The 14,577-nt window shown below is 35.6% G+C and overlaps 2 protein-coding genes across 9 annotated transcripts in view; one reads left to right on the top strand and one right to left on the bottom strand.

Moving 5' to 3' along the window:
- The window catches only part of Aga (aspartylglucosaminidase), a 112,506-nt gene that overhangs the window by 57,264 nt on the left and 40,665 nt on the right, over window positions 1–14,577 (top strand). For 3 of the 8 annotated variants that reach the window (XR_001201136.3, XR_010042585.1, XR_010042584.1), the window contains one exon: window positions 3,648–3,784. The exons of the other annotated variants lie outside the window; for them this stretch is intronic. The gene's annotated coding sequence lies outside the window, so the exon portion shown is untranslated. The remainder of the gene's footprint in view (window positions 1–3,647; window positions 3,785–14,577) is intronic. 8 annotated transcript variants of the gene reach the window in all.
- Window positions 14,051–14,577, bottom strand: part of Neil3 (nei like DNA glycosylase 3) — a 44,345-nt gene continuing 43,818 nt past the window's right edge. The window contains exon 10 of the mRNA XM_003469117.4: window positions 14,051–14,497. Within this exon, the coding sequence (XP_003469165.1) occupies window positions 14,315–14,497 (183 nt within the window). The 3' untranslated portion in view covers window positions 14,051–14,314. The remainder of the gene's footprint in view (window positions 14,498–14,577) is intronic.

Genomic DNA, 14,577 nt, shown 5'->3' on the forward strand with positions numbered 1-14,577 from the left:
TAATGAAGAGATGACTTTAAAACTTAATGAGAAAGAAAGAACCTTGCATTTTGGTTTCTTGATCTCTACTTGTCATAGTTTCCTGGCATTTTAGTGTTTTCTTTCTTTTATTAATGAGCACCAATGAGCATCCTCTCTGCCAATCTCCCATTTCTGCTTTTACTTCCCACAGTCTTGATATGTCAATCAATTTCATTAAAATAATGCACAAAGTGAAGAGGGTTACTTCATCTTTGGGATTAAGTACAGTAAGTTGTAGAAATGTGAACTCTGGACTTGAGAAACTATATTTTATCTCATGAAAAATACATTTGCTTACCTCACAGTTGTCAGCTTATACGAGACTGTTCCATCCTTGGGATCAAAACACAGATGTTATTAAATCTTTTAGGTATCTCAGGGTGTGTTAAAACTTTCATTTGGTTTCTGAAGCATATGTTCTATAGTCACTCATGGCAAATGTTCTATATAACTGAAAAGCTATTTTTGAAGTTAAATATATAAAAAATTACATATACATCTTTTTTTCCCCATGTCTAGTAAAGTTCCTTATTGGATTAAGAAATTATATTTCTGTAGTTGAGGAAATAAAACAAAAATATGTTTCACATGTATTTAACTTTATAGACTTTTACTTCTTTTGTACTTTTCCTTTTAGAAGCAATTGGATATAGTTCTGAAGCAACTAGAATGAACTGGCTTGAATGAATGGAAGAAATATAAGAAGTCCTAGAAAACTATGATTCTTAATCTTCTAAAATAATTTAATGGTATACAAGGAATATAATGCAGACACAATCATTATTTGCAGACTAAGAGCATTTTAATTATTAATCAGTATTTACCATGAGATCTGTATACTCCTGGGTCTTTAGATAATATCTAGCTGTGCATAGTATTGTCAGAATGGCATAGGAAAATCTTGATATTTAGTTTCCAAGAAAAAAAGAGGATGTTGTTTATCCACAAGAGGAGATGCTATAAAGTCATATAAACAAACATAACCTATCCAGCTGTTTTGATGACATCTGGAAAGAAAACAAATGTAGTCAATCAAGTGGCCTCAAATTCATAGTGTGGTTGAGCCTCTCTGTGTCTCTGGATTCTTGTGACCATGATCAGATAGAAGACTAAAGGGAGGCAGATTTGGAGCTATCACCTGACTCACCTCTCACTGGAAAAAATGAGTCTGATTATAAACTAAGTGTGCTTGTGAAGTGTGAGTCTGAGCATCCAGAAACCTTCAATTATTGTTTATAACTGTCTTTCTGCCCACTCTGCTCCTCTGGTATACTGAATACATTGATATAAACTTAACATTCCACAAAGGTTAAAATTCACAGGAAGCTCTTTATTTTGTTAGGAGTTCTAAATGAGTAAGTTTCTGCCATCACTCTTCTGGGACAAGGAACAGATAGTAGGAAAGAAAAAGAAATAGTGGCCTGGTTTGTTGTCTCTACGTGTCCCACTTTATTTGCCAGGAATGAGAAATATTTGGGAGGGCTGGAAAGTCACCGAAAGAGTATGAGATAAAGTTGCCCTCCAAGAATAAAATCAGGAAGATTCAAACATAATAGATGAGATTAGTTATCTGCGGAAATGACATACCCTAAGGAATAGCCAAAAAGATTATGTGGAGAAATTTAGAAACACCCTGAGGAATTCGAGAATAGTAGAAGCTTGATTGTATCCATATATTTCCAGCAACAATCTAATCACAGTAAATGGATGAACCTGTAACACAATCAAGCAGTAACTTAATCAGTTATAGCGAATAGATTAAGTACCCTAATCACAATGAATTGTGCTGTAAGCCACCTGAAGAAAGAACATACTAACAAAGGGGGGTATCAATAAGGTAGTGGGGACCCCCCAAGAAGCCAGAATTTGTCTGTGATGCCAGCTCCCTCCAGTGTAAGCCGTGCAACTACAGTGTTCTACTTCACAAGCTGCAAGAACCAAGGGCTGTTTCCATAGAAATTTGGATTTCAAAAGCTTTTATTTACATGTAGATTTGTCTACTTGGAGACAGTACACTTACCAGAACAAAAACCTAAAAACTAAAACAATCCTTATCAGTTTTCAGGCCAAAGAGTCTCATTTTTAGAATTATAATAACAGCCAAAGTGCTGGTAATAAAAATTAGTAAAAGGATAGGACTCATTCACTCAATAACCACTTATGGAATACTACTATAATACTCAGGTCACTGGCCTAGGAGCTGGAGATTCAGTTAAATAAGAAAAATCTAGGCCCTTTTGTAGCATTCATTTTAAAAACCAGAAGACAAATATTAAACAGCTGATTATACATTTAATTATTTTATTACAGTGATGACGTTTCTAGGAAGAAAATGTACAGGATTTAATTGAACTGAAAAAATCATGGGGCCCCTGAACTGACCTGAGATTTACAGAAAGCATTTTGAGTATTGTTTTGCTTGATTTACATATATTTTAAACAGGAAAGAAATAGAACAGCGATAGATACAGATGGATGTGTGTGGGGCGAGGAAAACCAGGCTAACAGTGTGAATAAAATGGGTGACAATAAGTAGCTCAAACAATCTGTGATAAAACAATCATTTGCTGAGAAACTAGAAAGGCCAACACTCATATCCCTTTAAAAATGGCTCCAAGAGAAGCTTACACAGTAGTCCACATTCCAAACATGATGTACAATATAGAAATGAGCTACTTGTGTGATATTTTTAGAACAGATAACAGCTTTGAAGATTTTGTACCACTGGAGTTGACCATGGACCAAAATTATCTATGTTCATTCCTGAAACAAAATGAGGGTGCTGGAAATGTGTTATGATTCCATCCCCACTGTAAAGCATTGCACAATCAGCTACAGCTGATAAGACCAATTTGAGAATGCAAGATCATAAGGAATAAAGGTGGAATGATTGCAAAGTGATGCTGAAATTGAGCATTCTCCTGTAATTTCTATCCTAGGCAGAGGAGGGTTATTGAAAAGTTTTAGAGCAACTATGCACATGCTCTAAGTGGGTCTCAAGGGCACTCAGGCAGAAGCTGTATTACCTAGGAATCTGTTAGGAGTTGGCTTGCCAGGACATAAAACACCGTGCTGTGTAAGGTACAAGGAAGGCGCCAGCATATGTTAGCTCCCCAGTCACAGATCACACAGAAAAGAGGTAGGACCAGATGAAGCAGCAAATAGGTAAATGGCAAGAGTATCAGTTCCTAAAAAAGAAAAAAAAAATTAGAGAAAGCACTTGGAGAAAAAAACTCAGTGATTGTAAAGAAAACTAATGAATAGACTGCGGCCAGGATAATAAAGCTTTATGCATTTATTCTTTAAGCCTGTAGTCCTTAAATTTTTACTGAGAAATTGTTTGGAGTGCTATGCTAAAATGTTACGGGAGTTAATACATTTGACGTTCTGGAATTCAGTACTTTATATATGCAAAATTTGGTAAGAAAGCAATTCACCAAATAGAAAATCAGCATGAATAAATGGGAAAAAGGAAGGATAGGAGGAACAAAGAAGGGAAGAAAGGAAAATTTGAATGCATTGTGCATAAATAGGTTCTGTTTTCCCTGAGTTTCTAGTTTCTCTAATCTTCTCTCCCTTGTCTTCACGTCCCTGAATTTTTTTTTTTTTTTTCCCTTACTTCACAGCCCTGTGAATTGTTCAATTGACATTCAAGACAGGATGCTTCACACATTGAGATGAGTGCTATTCCTTTTGTTTCCTTCTAAAAGTCTACTGGGGAAGTTTAATCAAGGAGACTTCGTGGGAGTTAACATGTGCAAAAGTAAGAATATCACATTTTAAAGAACTGCATAATAAGCTAACCATTGATCCCAAGGAGAGAATAAATAAAAGCTGGCTTAAATATGATAGAAAACACAACAGAGTAAGGATAACGTGGCTTTGAAAAAGCACAAGATGCTGAAACCGAGAGTAATCCAAAGGAGCCTGTGGATAACTGTATTATTTAATTATGCAAATGATTAAGGTTAAAACGTACTGAGAACCACAGCATTTTAGGTTTGGGAAATAGTTTTAGTGATGTTTTAGTGCAGTGTCCTTGTTTGCCAGCTGAAGAATCTATGGTCCCTGAGAAGTTCAGCATCTTGGAAGTGATATTTGTTATGTAGTAGTAGTTACTATTATTATTATTAATCTTATTAATATTTAGTGGTAGAGCTACAATAAAAAACCAAGTTGCCTGACTTCTAGTCAATTCACTGTTTCTACTCAACTTCACTTTTTTTGAGACAAGTTATTCTCTTTTTTTGAGACAAGTTTCCCTGTGTACAGGGTGGCCTTGTAATTACTGTGGGGTCTTTCTGCCTCAGCCTCCCAAGTACTGAGATTACAGGTTTGCACCACCATGTCTGGCTCCTATTCCATCTTAAATGTATGCCTCAGTATTATAACACAAACATAAACAAACATATTCAAAACATAAACATTACATATCTATCCTAATATAATAGATTAAAAAGTTGTCTAAAACAGGAAATTCTCTCGAAAACACAAATGTGGTCTTACATAGGGATGACCTGGGTGGCTTGTTGGAACACAAATTCCAGCATTCCTGGATTTCAGTCCCTGAGATTCCAGCAATCTGTAAAATAAGATTGCTGTTACGGGGCACCTTCTTATTCACATATTTACTACCACTGCTCTAGAAAATAGGAAATAGTTATAGTCAGTCCAATCTTAGTAAGCTGGGTGAGAGCAGCTGACAATTAGCAATGAATAAACCATGTGAACTGAATTACCATTACACTAAGTCCCTGACTCACCAAAGAGTGCCACTCGTGGAGAACACTGGGAAATTGGATTCCTTCGTGCTCCAGTAAAATGAGAATTCTGCAGTTCACCTGTGAAAGTTCACAGCTCAAACGTTCACAGGCCAGGGACTTACTGTACTGACTTTAGCTCTAACTATTTGACGTGCGCAATAGTCCTTTACAAATTCCTTCTCTGCCTACAGACCACTCTTAACCTCCACCTGTTTGCAGTGAGTAAAATGACCCCTCTCTCCACCCTTACCTCTTTTGTGAAATTTTCCGTGTCCTTCATGTTGCCATTGAAGTTTTTGTTTTTGTCTGTCTAGTTGTTATTTTATGTAAAAGTTTTGTTTCTGTTACTACATATTTGCAGTGCACAATGATTATATTCCTCATGGGGAGTAGGTATATGTATGTAACACATCATAATTATTTTTCCAACCGTCTCTTCTTCCCTCTCTATACTATTCCTCCTACAAAAATGTCTCTCTGTATCTTATTATCTTTAATTTGTTCTTTATTTATCTTGGGTTTCTCATATAGGAGAAACCATGTGATAATTAAACTTTGGTCTTCGATCAACTTAACACTGTGGTCTCATCATACATTTACTTTTCTTCAAGAAACTGAAGTTTATACTTCTTTATGGCACAGTAGTAGTTCATTGTGTATAAATGTCACATTTTCTTTACTCACTCGACTTTTGATAGCCATACATACTGCTTGAAAGGTTTAGCTATTTGGAATTATGCTGCCATAAATATGTGTATGCATGTATTACTATAATATGTCTTTAATTCTTTTGGGATGATACTTAGAAAGGGAATAGTTGTGTTGAATGGAATTTCTAGTTTTAGTTTTTTGAATAATATATTAATTTTCATAGTGTACTAGTTTGCCACTAGTTAGTGGGAAATTACAACTAGTGGTTGTACTAGTTTACTTTCCCACTAACGATGCAGAAGGATTCCTTTTTCCCCTGAAGGCTTGCCTGCATTTTTTATTATTTGATCTTACTTAATAAGTCATTAAAAATTAGAATTTTTTTTTCTGAAGTAAAACAGAACATCACTTTTGTTTTAGTTTGCATTTCTTTAATGGCAAGAGCTGTTGGACATTTTTTCATGTATTTATTGGCCACATGTACTTGTTCTGAAAAGTGTCTATTTATTTCAAATATTTATTTTTTATTGGATTTTTGTATCCTGTACCTTTCCACCATAGTCCTTGAACACTGAATTATAATTTCTGCCTTTCCTGTTTATTTCCCATAAGACTTTAAACCCCTTGAGGCACTATTTGCTTATGCTTTCATTATGCCTAGTGGAGCACCAGTCACAGAAATACTTATTGATTGAATGTTTAGAAAAATGAAAATAATTTATAAAGGTGAAGAGGATAAAACACTCATATTAGAATTCATTCTCTGTCAGTGAAATTTGTGGCTCCTGTCTGTTATCTGTCTATCCTCAATTTAATCTTACTAGAACTACAAATAAAATGAGACTAAATTTCTATGAGACATGATAAATGTGTAAATTCACGATACAAAATGTTCCACACACGTATTCAGAAATTACCATCCAAAAGTTTAGAACCCTCAAGGATAGTATATTATTTCATTGCTGAGCCATAGTCTTTAGTTTTAATTTCTAGGATCATAAAATGAGAAGGAATCCTTGATAAAATCTGAGTATTTTGGTTTATATCTGGATGTCCACCTCAAAGCTTCATGTTCTCATGGATGAGGCTTTGGATTATGGGTGTGTGATATAGGATCATGGGTACATGATACTGGATTAGTTCAGAGTTATAGTTTAGCATAATTTTGGGTGTTATTGATGGACTTACTAAAGAGGGAAGCACTGCCCTGGGTGTGGGTGGCAAGAACCACAGGCTTGCAGCCTGGAAAGAATAAAAAGAGAAGAAGGAGGAAGACTCAATCCCTCTGTGTGCTATACCTGGACTATTTCTCCTCTGCTATGCCCCTCTGCCATGACATCCTGTTTGGAGCTAGCTGACTATGGACTGAAACTCTGAAAACTGAGGTAAAGGAAGCATTTTCTCCTTTAACCATTTGCCAGTCCAATTACTTAAATACAGGATGACAAAAAATTGCACTTTTGTTAATCTTAATAACAGGAAATCCAAGAATAATTTTGTCAAATTTATTCAAGAATCAACTAGTTGAAATAACACCTGCCCAAGTAATACTCAGAATAGTGAGTATGCAAAAAAAGGTACTGCCCAAATGACATTTTAAATTGTTTGCAGGCTACCCTCCCTATGTCCTATGGTGGGAATAACATTCATGCCCTTAATCCCAGCATTAGGGGGGCTGGGGGTTTAGCTCAGCGGCGTAAGCACCTGCCTTGCAAGCAGGCAGTCGTGAGTTCGATCCCTGGTACCGATATAAAAAGGAAAAAGACCAAAAAAAAAAAAAAAAAAAAAAAAAAAAATCCCAGCATTAGATAAAGGAATCAGTCACAAACTCCTGATTCAGCTATCTCTGAAAAATGTCCCATCTAAAGTATATGAGGCTTTGGAGGGACATCTAGACACAAACCATAACATTATCTTAATTCAATTTCCAATGTTACAAGAGGTTTTTTTTGGTTTTGTTTTGTTTTTTGTTTTTAACTTGACAATATCCTTGTTTCCATATTTCTCCTTACAGAACTATATTTGGGTGAAAATTAGATGTATTATCAGAATAAAATTTCAAATGGTAGCAATATATACTTGAACATTAGAGTGTATTCCTAATTTTGTTTCATGGTGACACGCCTACCTAGTTTAAGACACAGCTAATAAACCTTCCTTGCACTTCAAGTATCCATCTCTGATAAAGAAAAATGGAATAGTTGAGTTTATGCAGCTGTTCATGAGCTAATTATCTGCAATCATTTCTGATTACTTAATAGGCCATGGTAGGATGTGTTTGCTGCTATGTTGAGAGTACACATTAGGCTTTAATGTGCTGATATGGTTAATTGTTGTGCTCACTGCTGCCTGCTAATAGACTATTCCTGAAAATGAGACCATATCTCAATGGAATTTGCTTGTTTATTTTAAATAAATAATAACTACAAACTCAGATCCTAGATCTGAGTTTTAAGAATGCTCTTTTTAATGCTGTATCATTTCTAATGCATTTAAATTATTCAAGTTTGAGAATACAAGTTATTAAACTTATGAGTCAATAACCTACTCAAATACGTAGATTCAACATTTTTCCTGCCATTGATAGCAAAAATTCTTTTAAATGGTGCCAAAAAGCTGAATGCAATAACATAATAATGAGAAAAATACTGCATAGTAAAAGTAGACAAGTATTTATTAATATATAAACCAAGATGCCCATGCGAGTGATTGGGGGTAACACTGGAATGTTAAAACGGAAGGTAGACAAGGAATTGTTGCTATGGGACCATTCTTTTTCTTTCTTTTTTATAGTTTTGCATTTATGAAAGCGCTTATTCTGAAATACTCTCATGTAGTTTAAAAAATTTAGAAGGCTGTTCTTTCATTGACTCTGTAAAACACTTTTCATACCACAAACCTGAATGCAGAGCACAAGTATAAATGGTTCAGGTGCTCTCCTTCATCCTTCCTTTTCTGTTCACAAGACTTATTTTTGTTGGGTGGTCATTTCTTCTGTCCTGCATCTCATTTTAACATCAGCTCTTTCTTCCCTTACTACTTGGAGAAGCTATAAGATTCAATGATAAGTAGGTCATGCAGTCCAAATCCCCTTTGCTTTCTCTCTGCAACTTTTAAGAATGATAGAGTTCTGTTGTTCTCTACCATTCCCTAGAAAGGCTTCGCTCTATTTCTTATATCATTGATTCATCCCTTTTTTGAACAAGTTTAACTAATCAAGACACTGTGGGATTATTGGCATGTGCCACCATGCTCTGCCTTAAGTCTTTCTTTAAGGTAATTACTATTGGTATGGGACATTCCACAATAGTTGTATCAGATAATATGAGTAGTACTATTAAATAAAGAAAATTAACTCAAGCACTCAAATTATTCCAAGGATTCTGCTATGTTACTAAAAATAAAGAAAATTAGCTAAAGCACTAAAATTGCCATGGATGCTGCTGTGCCTTTTACAAGGATATTATATTTTGTCCTTAAAATAGCTTTGTAAGAATCATACCATTATTGTCACCGTCTATAGATGTAGTAACTAAGACTTAACACATAGTAGCCAAAACATTAAAATATTGAGTTCAAGTTCATATAGTTAAGACAAAGATGAGTAGTTCAAGTCCTTGAAATGGCATCTGAATCCAGAAGAGCTTTATCTCAGAGTCCGAAGAATCAACACAACATATCAGCTCTCACGGCACTAACAGAATAGGTCCCTGGTACTCTCCTTCAAACACCTCCTTGTTTGTGTTTAGCATGTGTTCCAGAGTACAGGGGCTTGCTTATTTTCCAACAGACTTCTTAAGAGCAAAGAGTGACTTATTTTTATAGCCTCAGAACACAGAAGTGGTCTATCTTAGGAATTTCATTTATAGCCATGAAATGGGAATTGATTCCTTCCTTACCCATTTATCTCCCTGTATATTCCTTCACACACCCATGATATAGCTAGACAGGACTTTTGTGCTTTCTCATATATCCTTGATGCTGCTTAGATGTCTTTGCTTATGCTAGGCCTTTTGAAATGTCGTTCTATGTGTGCAAATCTTCACCAAGGTGAAATCTGACTGCTGTCTTTCTTGTAGGGCTAGTTTATGAATTAGATGTGATCTTTTCCTTTTATACCCTTTTAGCATTTTGTTTAGAATGCCATTATCCCTTATTATTTCAACCTCAACTATGCATTTACAAGATCTTAAAAAAACTGCCACTGACCTTTTCACACAGTAGGTGCTCAAGGGATTAACTGAATTAAAATTACATTATTTAAATCAGTTTGCTTGTTTTATACAAAGAGGTTAAAGTAATTATGCTTATTCTTCTTCACATGTTATTATGCACAGCACAGATGTATGACAGCACTATTTGTGTCATCTTTTTTACTGAATGTGTACTTTTTGCTCTGATTAATTCTGTTCTATTCATTTGTAAGTAAACTTCTATAAAATGCCCCAAATGAGATTTTTATTTAAATTAATAGAACAATTTAACGGCTTTTAGATATCAAACCAACACTTTTCAATGACATTTAAATGCATTCATATTTGAATGAGTTAACCATGTTAAAAAGTTCAACAGACGTTAAACCTTCATCCATTGTTAAATTCAACAAATGTTTATTCTTTTATCACAGTGTGTAAATATTTTTTTAAGATTTTGTGAAGAATAAATGTTATATATAACTCCTTGAGGAAGGGAGCTTTAAGAAATGCAGCTAGGCTGGAGATGTAGCTCAGTGGTAGGGGGCTGGGCTAGAAGGTTGAGGGTCCAGATTTAATTGCTAGGACTGCAGGCAACAGTGTAGACAGAACAACCTGCATATTGAAGAGGACCATGGAATAAGCCTCAGACAAGTCATAAGGTGCTGCAAAGGTAGTCAGTGAAAAAAGATGTTTTATCTTTTGGAAAAGTCATTAGAATATTCATTTTTCATTTTGTATACCAATTTTTCTAGAACTGATGAAAAGATCCATCACTTGGCCACGCTTTAGTCAGGCTTCTTGAATCTCCTGCTAGGCTCATCTGTGTATTTCCTGATAAAATCCTACTTCAGCAAAAAGTATTAAGCCAGTTTAGCAAAAACTCCCTCATCCTTCACCATCACCTAGATATGTATCATCCTGGCCAATCTTCAGCAAGAATTCTGCTAAGTTGTTGTCAGAGTGTTCTGGAACAATACAGAAGCAAAAGTACAAAAATGAAAAGAACAGGTTTATTAAGTTGAGAACTTAAAAAGGAGCACACAATCCATGGTGGCTGGGCTGTCTCCTTTGACCAGACAGAGAGGCAGAGTTATATGACTGAAGTGGCCCATAGAGTGGATACTGATGACATGTGAGGAACCAACTGGAATTCTCTGTGTGTGCAAACAGGAAGGGGAGTTGCAATTAGGGCTGAAGAAGAAGCAGGAAGTGGTAAGCACTCCTGCTTTGGCCTTCCACCATGTTAGACTACCACCATAATTGTACAGTAATTTATAGTAGGGCAAGAACCTTTCAGTTGGGGCTGGGGATTTAGCTCAGCGGCATAAGCGCCTTGCTTTGCAAGCAGGCAGTTGTGAGTTCGATCCCTGGTACCGATAAAAAGGAAAAGGGCAAATAAAAAAAAAAGAACCTTTCAGTTGGTTTAGCCCGAATCCTTACTTCTTACATTGCCTCTTAGCCATTTCCCATCCGCTGATCCCCACATTGCTTGGTGGCTAAAAATGACCATTTGCCCCGCTGCACTTGAAGCTGAGCCCAATCTCTCTCTCTTGTGCTGCAAGACCCTGTTTTTTTTTTTTTTTTTTTTTTTTTTTTTTTTTTTTGGTCTTTTTCCTTTTTTATCGGTACCAGGGATCAAACTCACGACTGCCTGCTTGCAAGGCAGGTGCTTATGCCGCTGAGCTAAATCCCCAGCCCCCAAGACCCTGTTTTGATGATCTCCATACTTATGGTGAAGGCGCTGAATTTATGTGCTCCTTAATCTTGCTGAAACATATCTTTCATTAACTTTTAGAACCTTTAATATTGAACTATCTTTAGACAAATATGTAAAACAATGGTTTTAAAAATATAATGAAAAATGAAGTACTGGAAATTTAAAATAAATTTACATGAAATTTAACATTAGAATTTTATCAGTGAATTTAAAGAAAAAAATTACCCAAATCTCATCTTGCCACAATTAGTTTTGTGTTTTTCTTTTGTTTTTTGTATATCTGAGATTGCCAATTATTTGTATGTGTCAAAACAGGTAGTTCTCTGTATAGCCAACTTTTAGGTAAAGCCTGACAAGAAGAATACCTTTGTTACAGTATGGGCTTTAATATCTGGCAAAGTTAATTCTGAATGTGGTCTTTGAAAACACAAATCTATTTCCTACTAAACTTACATAAGTTGAGTTTCCTATAATGGAAAAACTAGAGATGCAGACAGCACTAACATCTGAAAAGTTTCTGCCCTAGTATAAATCTCAGGACATTATGGTGGTGCTCTGATGTGGCAGACCACAGCAAAAACAATACTTACCCTGATGACCACTTTCTCCTTGTCCCTTTCCGGTGGTCATGAAAGGTGCTCCAATCAGTTCCTTGCATGTCATCAACACCAGCCCCAACCACCAGTTTCAGTCAGAGGTCACACAACAGTCAGGCCCCTCTGTATCTGGCAGATGAGAATGCCCAACCCCATGACTGGTGCACTCCTCTCCACATCCTCTGTAGAAGCTACTTTTTCTTTCCTTTTGCTCTCTATTGTGCCGGAAAACCCTAACAACATCTATTTCTAGGAGGGCCAAGAGGATTAAATGAAATGATCTATGGGAAGTGTTATTGTCAAGGACAAAAATGTACAACTTAATTACAAGGAAATATGATAAACTGAAACGTGATAGGTTTTAATATGATAAACCTGCATCCTTATCTAATAAAAATGTATTTTTAGAAGTCCTTTTTGCAATAGGTTCTTTGTTGGATGATTTTTTTTTTTGCAGTTTGCTTCTTAATGAACAATCTGTGTACTTCACACATCAGCTGAGACTGTCAACAGTCCCGTTCAGTGCTTGGTCTGTCCTGAAGATATGATACCCTGTTGAGTTTTTTGGCTTAAAATCAATTGATCTTAGGTTGGTTTTAATTTTATCTTCTCAGTGTTGTTCAAACACATATGAGCTGAAAAACTATGTTCTTCTTGCTGATCATTTCATGCATCATTAAATTCCATAACTTTGCAGGGTTAATTTAGTGGGCGAATAGCACAGATAATGAAGCAGTCTCTCCTGCTACCTTTTACAAAATATGTTGAAGTAGGTCTGAAAAGAATTTTCCACAAACATGCAGAAATAACTTTACATTGATGTTTTTATTTTCCTTTGGAAATAATGTTACCTAGAATAATTTTAGAAAAAAAAAAGGACAAAAGTTAAATAAAACTGGAAAAATATATATATACTATTGGAGACCATGAATTCACAATGGCTAATTTTGCATCCTCCCAAAGGTATAAATGGAGGCTTGGGATTAGGGTACCACACTTTTGAGACTTCCTATTAACTCTTGGCCATCCGCTCCTACCCACTGAGACTGAATTAAGACAACTAAAATGAAAAAGGACACTCCAAAGCAAGAGTCTGCTTACCATAAAATCATCTCTTCCCTCTTGAGACATCCCAGTATTATCTACTGCCTGCTGAGTTATCTACCTCCTGAATCTTCCACTAGTCCCTCCTATCATTGTATATATCCATTGCATTGTACACACCAATAAATAGTGGCTGGTTGGAATATCTGGGTCTCTGCCCATCTTGAGGTATTGACCAATAACTCCCATTATCATGCATTACTAAATTTGTCTGTTTCTTATTCTGTCCTTCATTATACCCCTCATAGAGGTAGTTGGGGATCTTGGCCAGATCCCCAATAATACAAACATGTTTTTCAGTGTATGTGTGAGACTTCCATCACTGTGACAAAATATCTGAGAAAATAAACTTTAAAACATTGTGGTGGATGCACAAGGTGAGGCAAAGTTGCTTATTGTGTGGTGGCCAGGAAGCAGAGTGAGAAATGGGCTGGAGTTCTGCTCTTCCCTTAGATGGTACAACTATAATCTCTGTAGCTTCCTCCTATGGAACCTGCATCCAAAAGGTTAACCACCTCCGACCCTCAAACATACGGTTCATTTGGGGACATTTCATGTACAAAGTATAGCAATATATTCCGATTTTGAAATTGACTTATTTTTTAATAAGTTAATAGATGTTACAATCAAGATTTTAAAAATATTACTCAACTTCATTTTGAAAAATATGTGACATCTGTTCATAAATATTACTTTTATAGTCTGAATCTCTATAATGTTCCATTAAAATATACCTGAAGTTATACGAAGGTTTGTCATACCCTTTGCATCTAATAGGAATTTAACGTTTAAAATTTTTCTCATAAAGTATATATGTATATCTTAATTTTTTTATTTAGGAATATAAAAAATACTTTCAATTAGATATTGTGAATAATGATAGTACCCGGGCAAATTATTCATTGAAGACACACTACCTTACCATTCTAATGTGCTGTCAGTTCTTTCCTAAACAGATAAATAAATCATTGCCTCCTCAAAGGAGTTAACAGATCAAGAACATACTAAAAACACTTTATTGTCACTACTACATGCATTAAATATACATTACAAATGCAGTATCCTGTACACTGACGAAAAGTACATTCATTAAGATAAAAGGAAAAAACAACAGCCATAGAAAGGAAAGATGGCCCAGCTAAAATACAAAGTCCTCAAGTCCTGTATGTGTGCCACGGATATTCTACAACCTTTGCATTTCACAAAGGCAAGGATAAATGGTCTGAAGAGATTAAATGCTAGATATTCTATAGAAAGAAAAAAATATTAGCATCCTGGAATAATTTTTATCCCTGGTCCATTTTCTGCCCACTGGAAAAAATTGCACTGTTTTTCCTTCTCCAAAGGACACACAAAAAAATTCCTTCCATTATTAGGTCCGATCTTCAACACTGTTCTCATGATAGAGCGCTTGCCGTGGCTGCAGAATGGGAAAGACAAATCTGCCCACTAGGGGAAAAGAAGAAATAGGATCGTAAACCTTACGCGGAAGTTACAGGGATGCACAGATCATGCCTAGGCTGGTTTGG

Source organism: Cavia porcellus, unplaced genomic scaffold (genome assembly GCF_034190915.1).
Source record: "Cavia porcellus strain 051 isolate PalLab524CR breed Dunkin Hartley unplaced genomic scaffold, mCavPor4.1 scaffold_24, whole genome shotgun sequence".
NCBI classification, from domain to species: domain Eukaryota; kingdom Metazoa; phylum Chordata; class Mammalia; order Rodentia; family Caviidae; genus Cavia; species Cavia porcellus.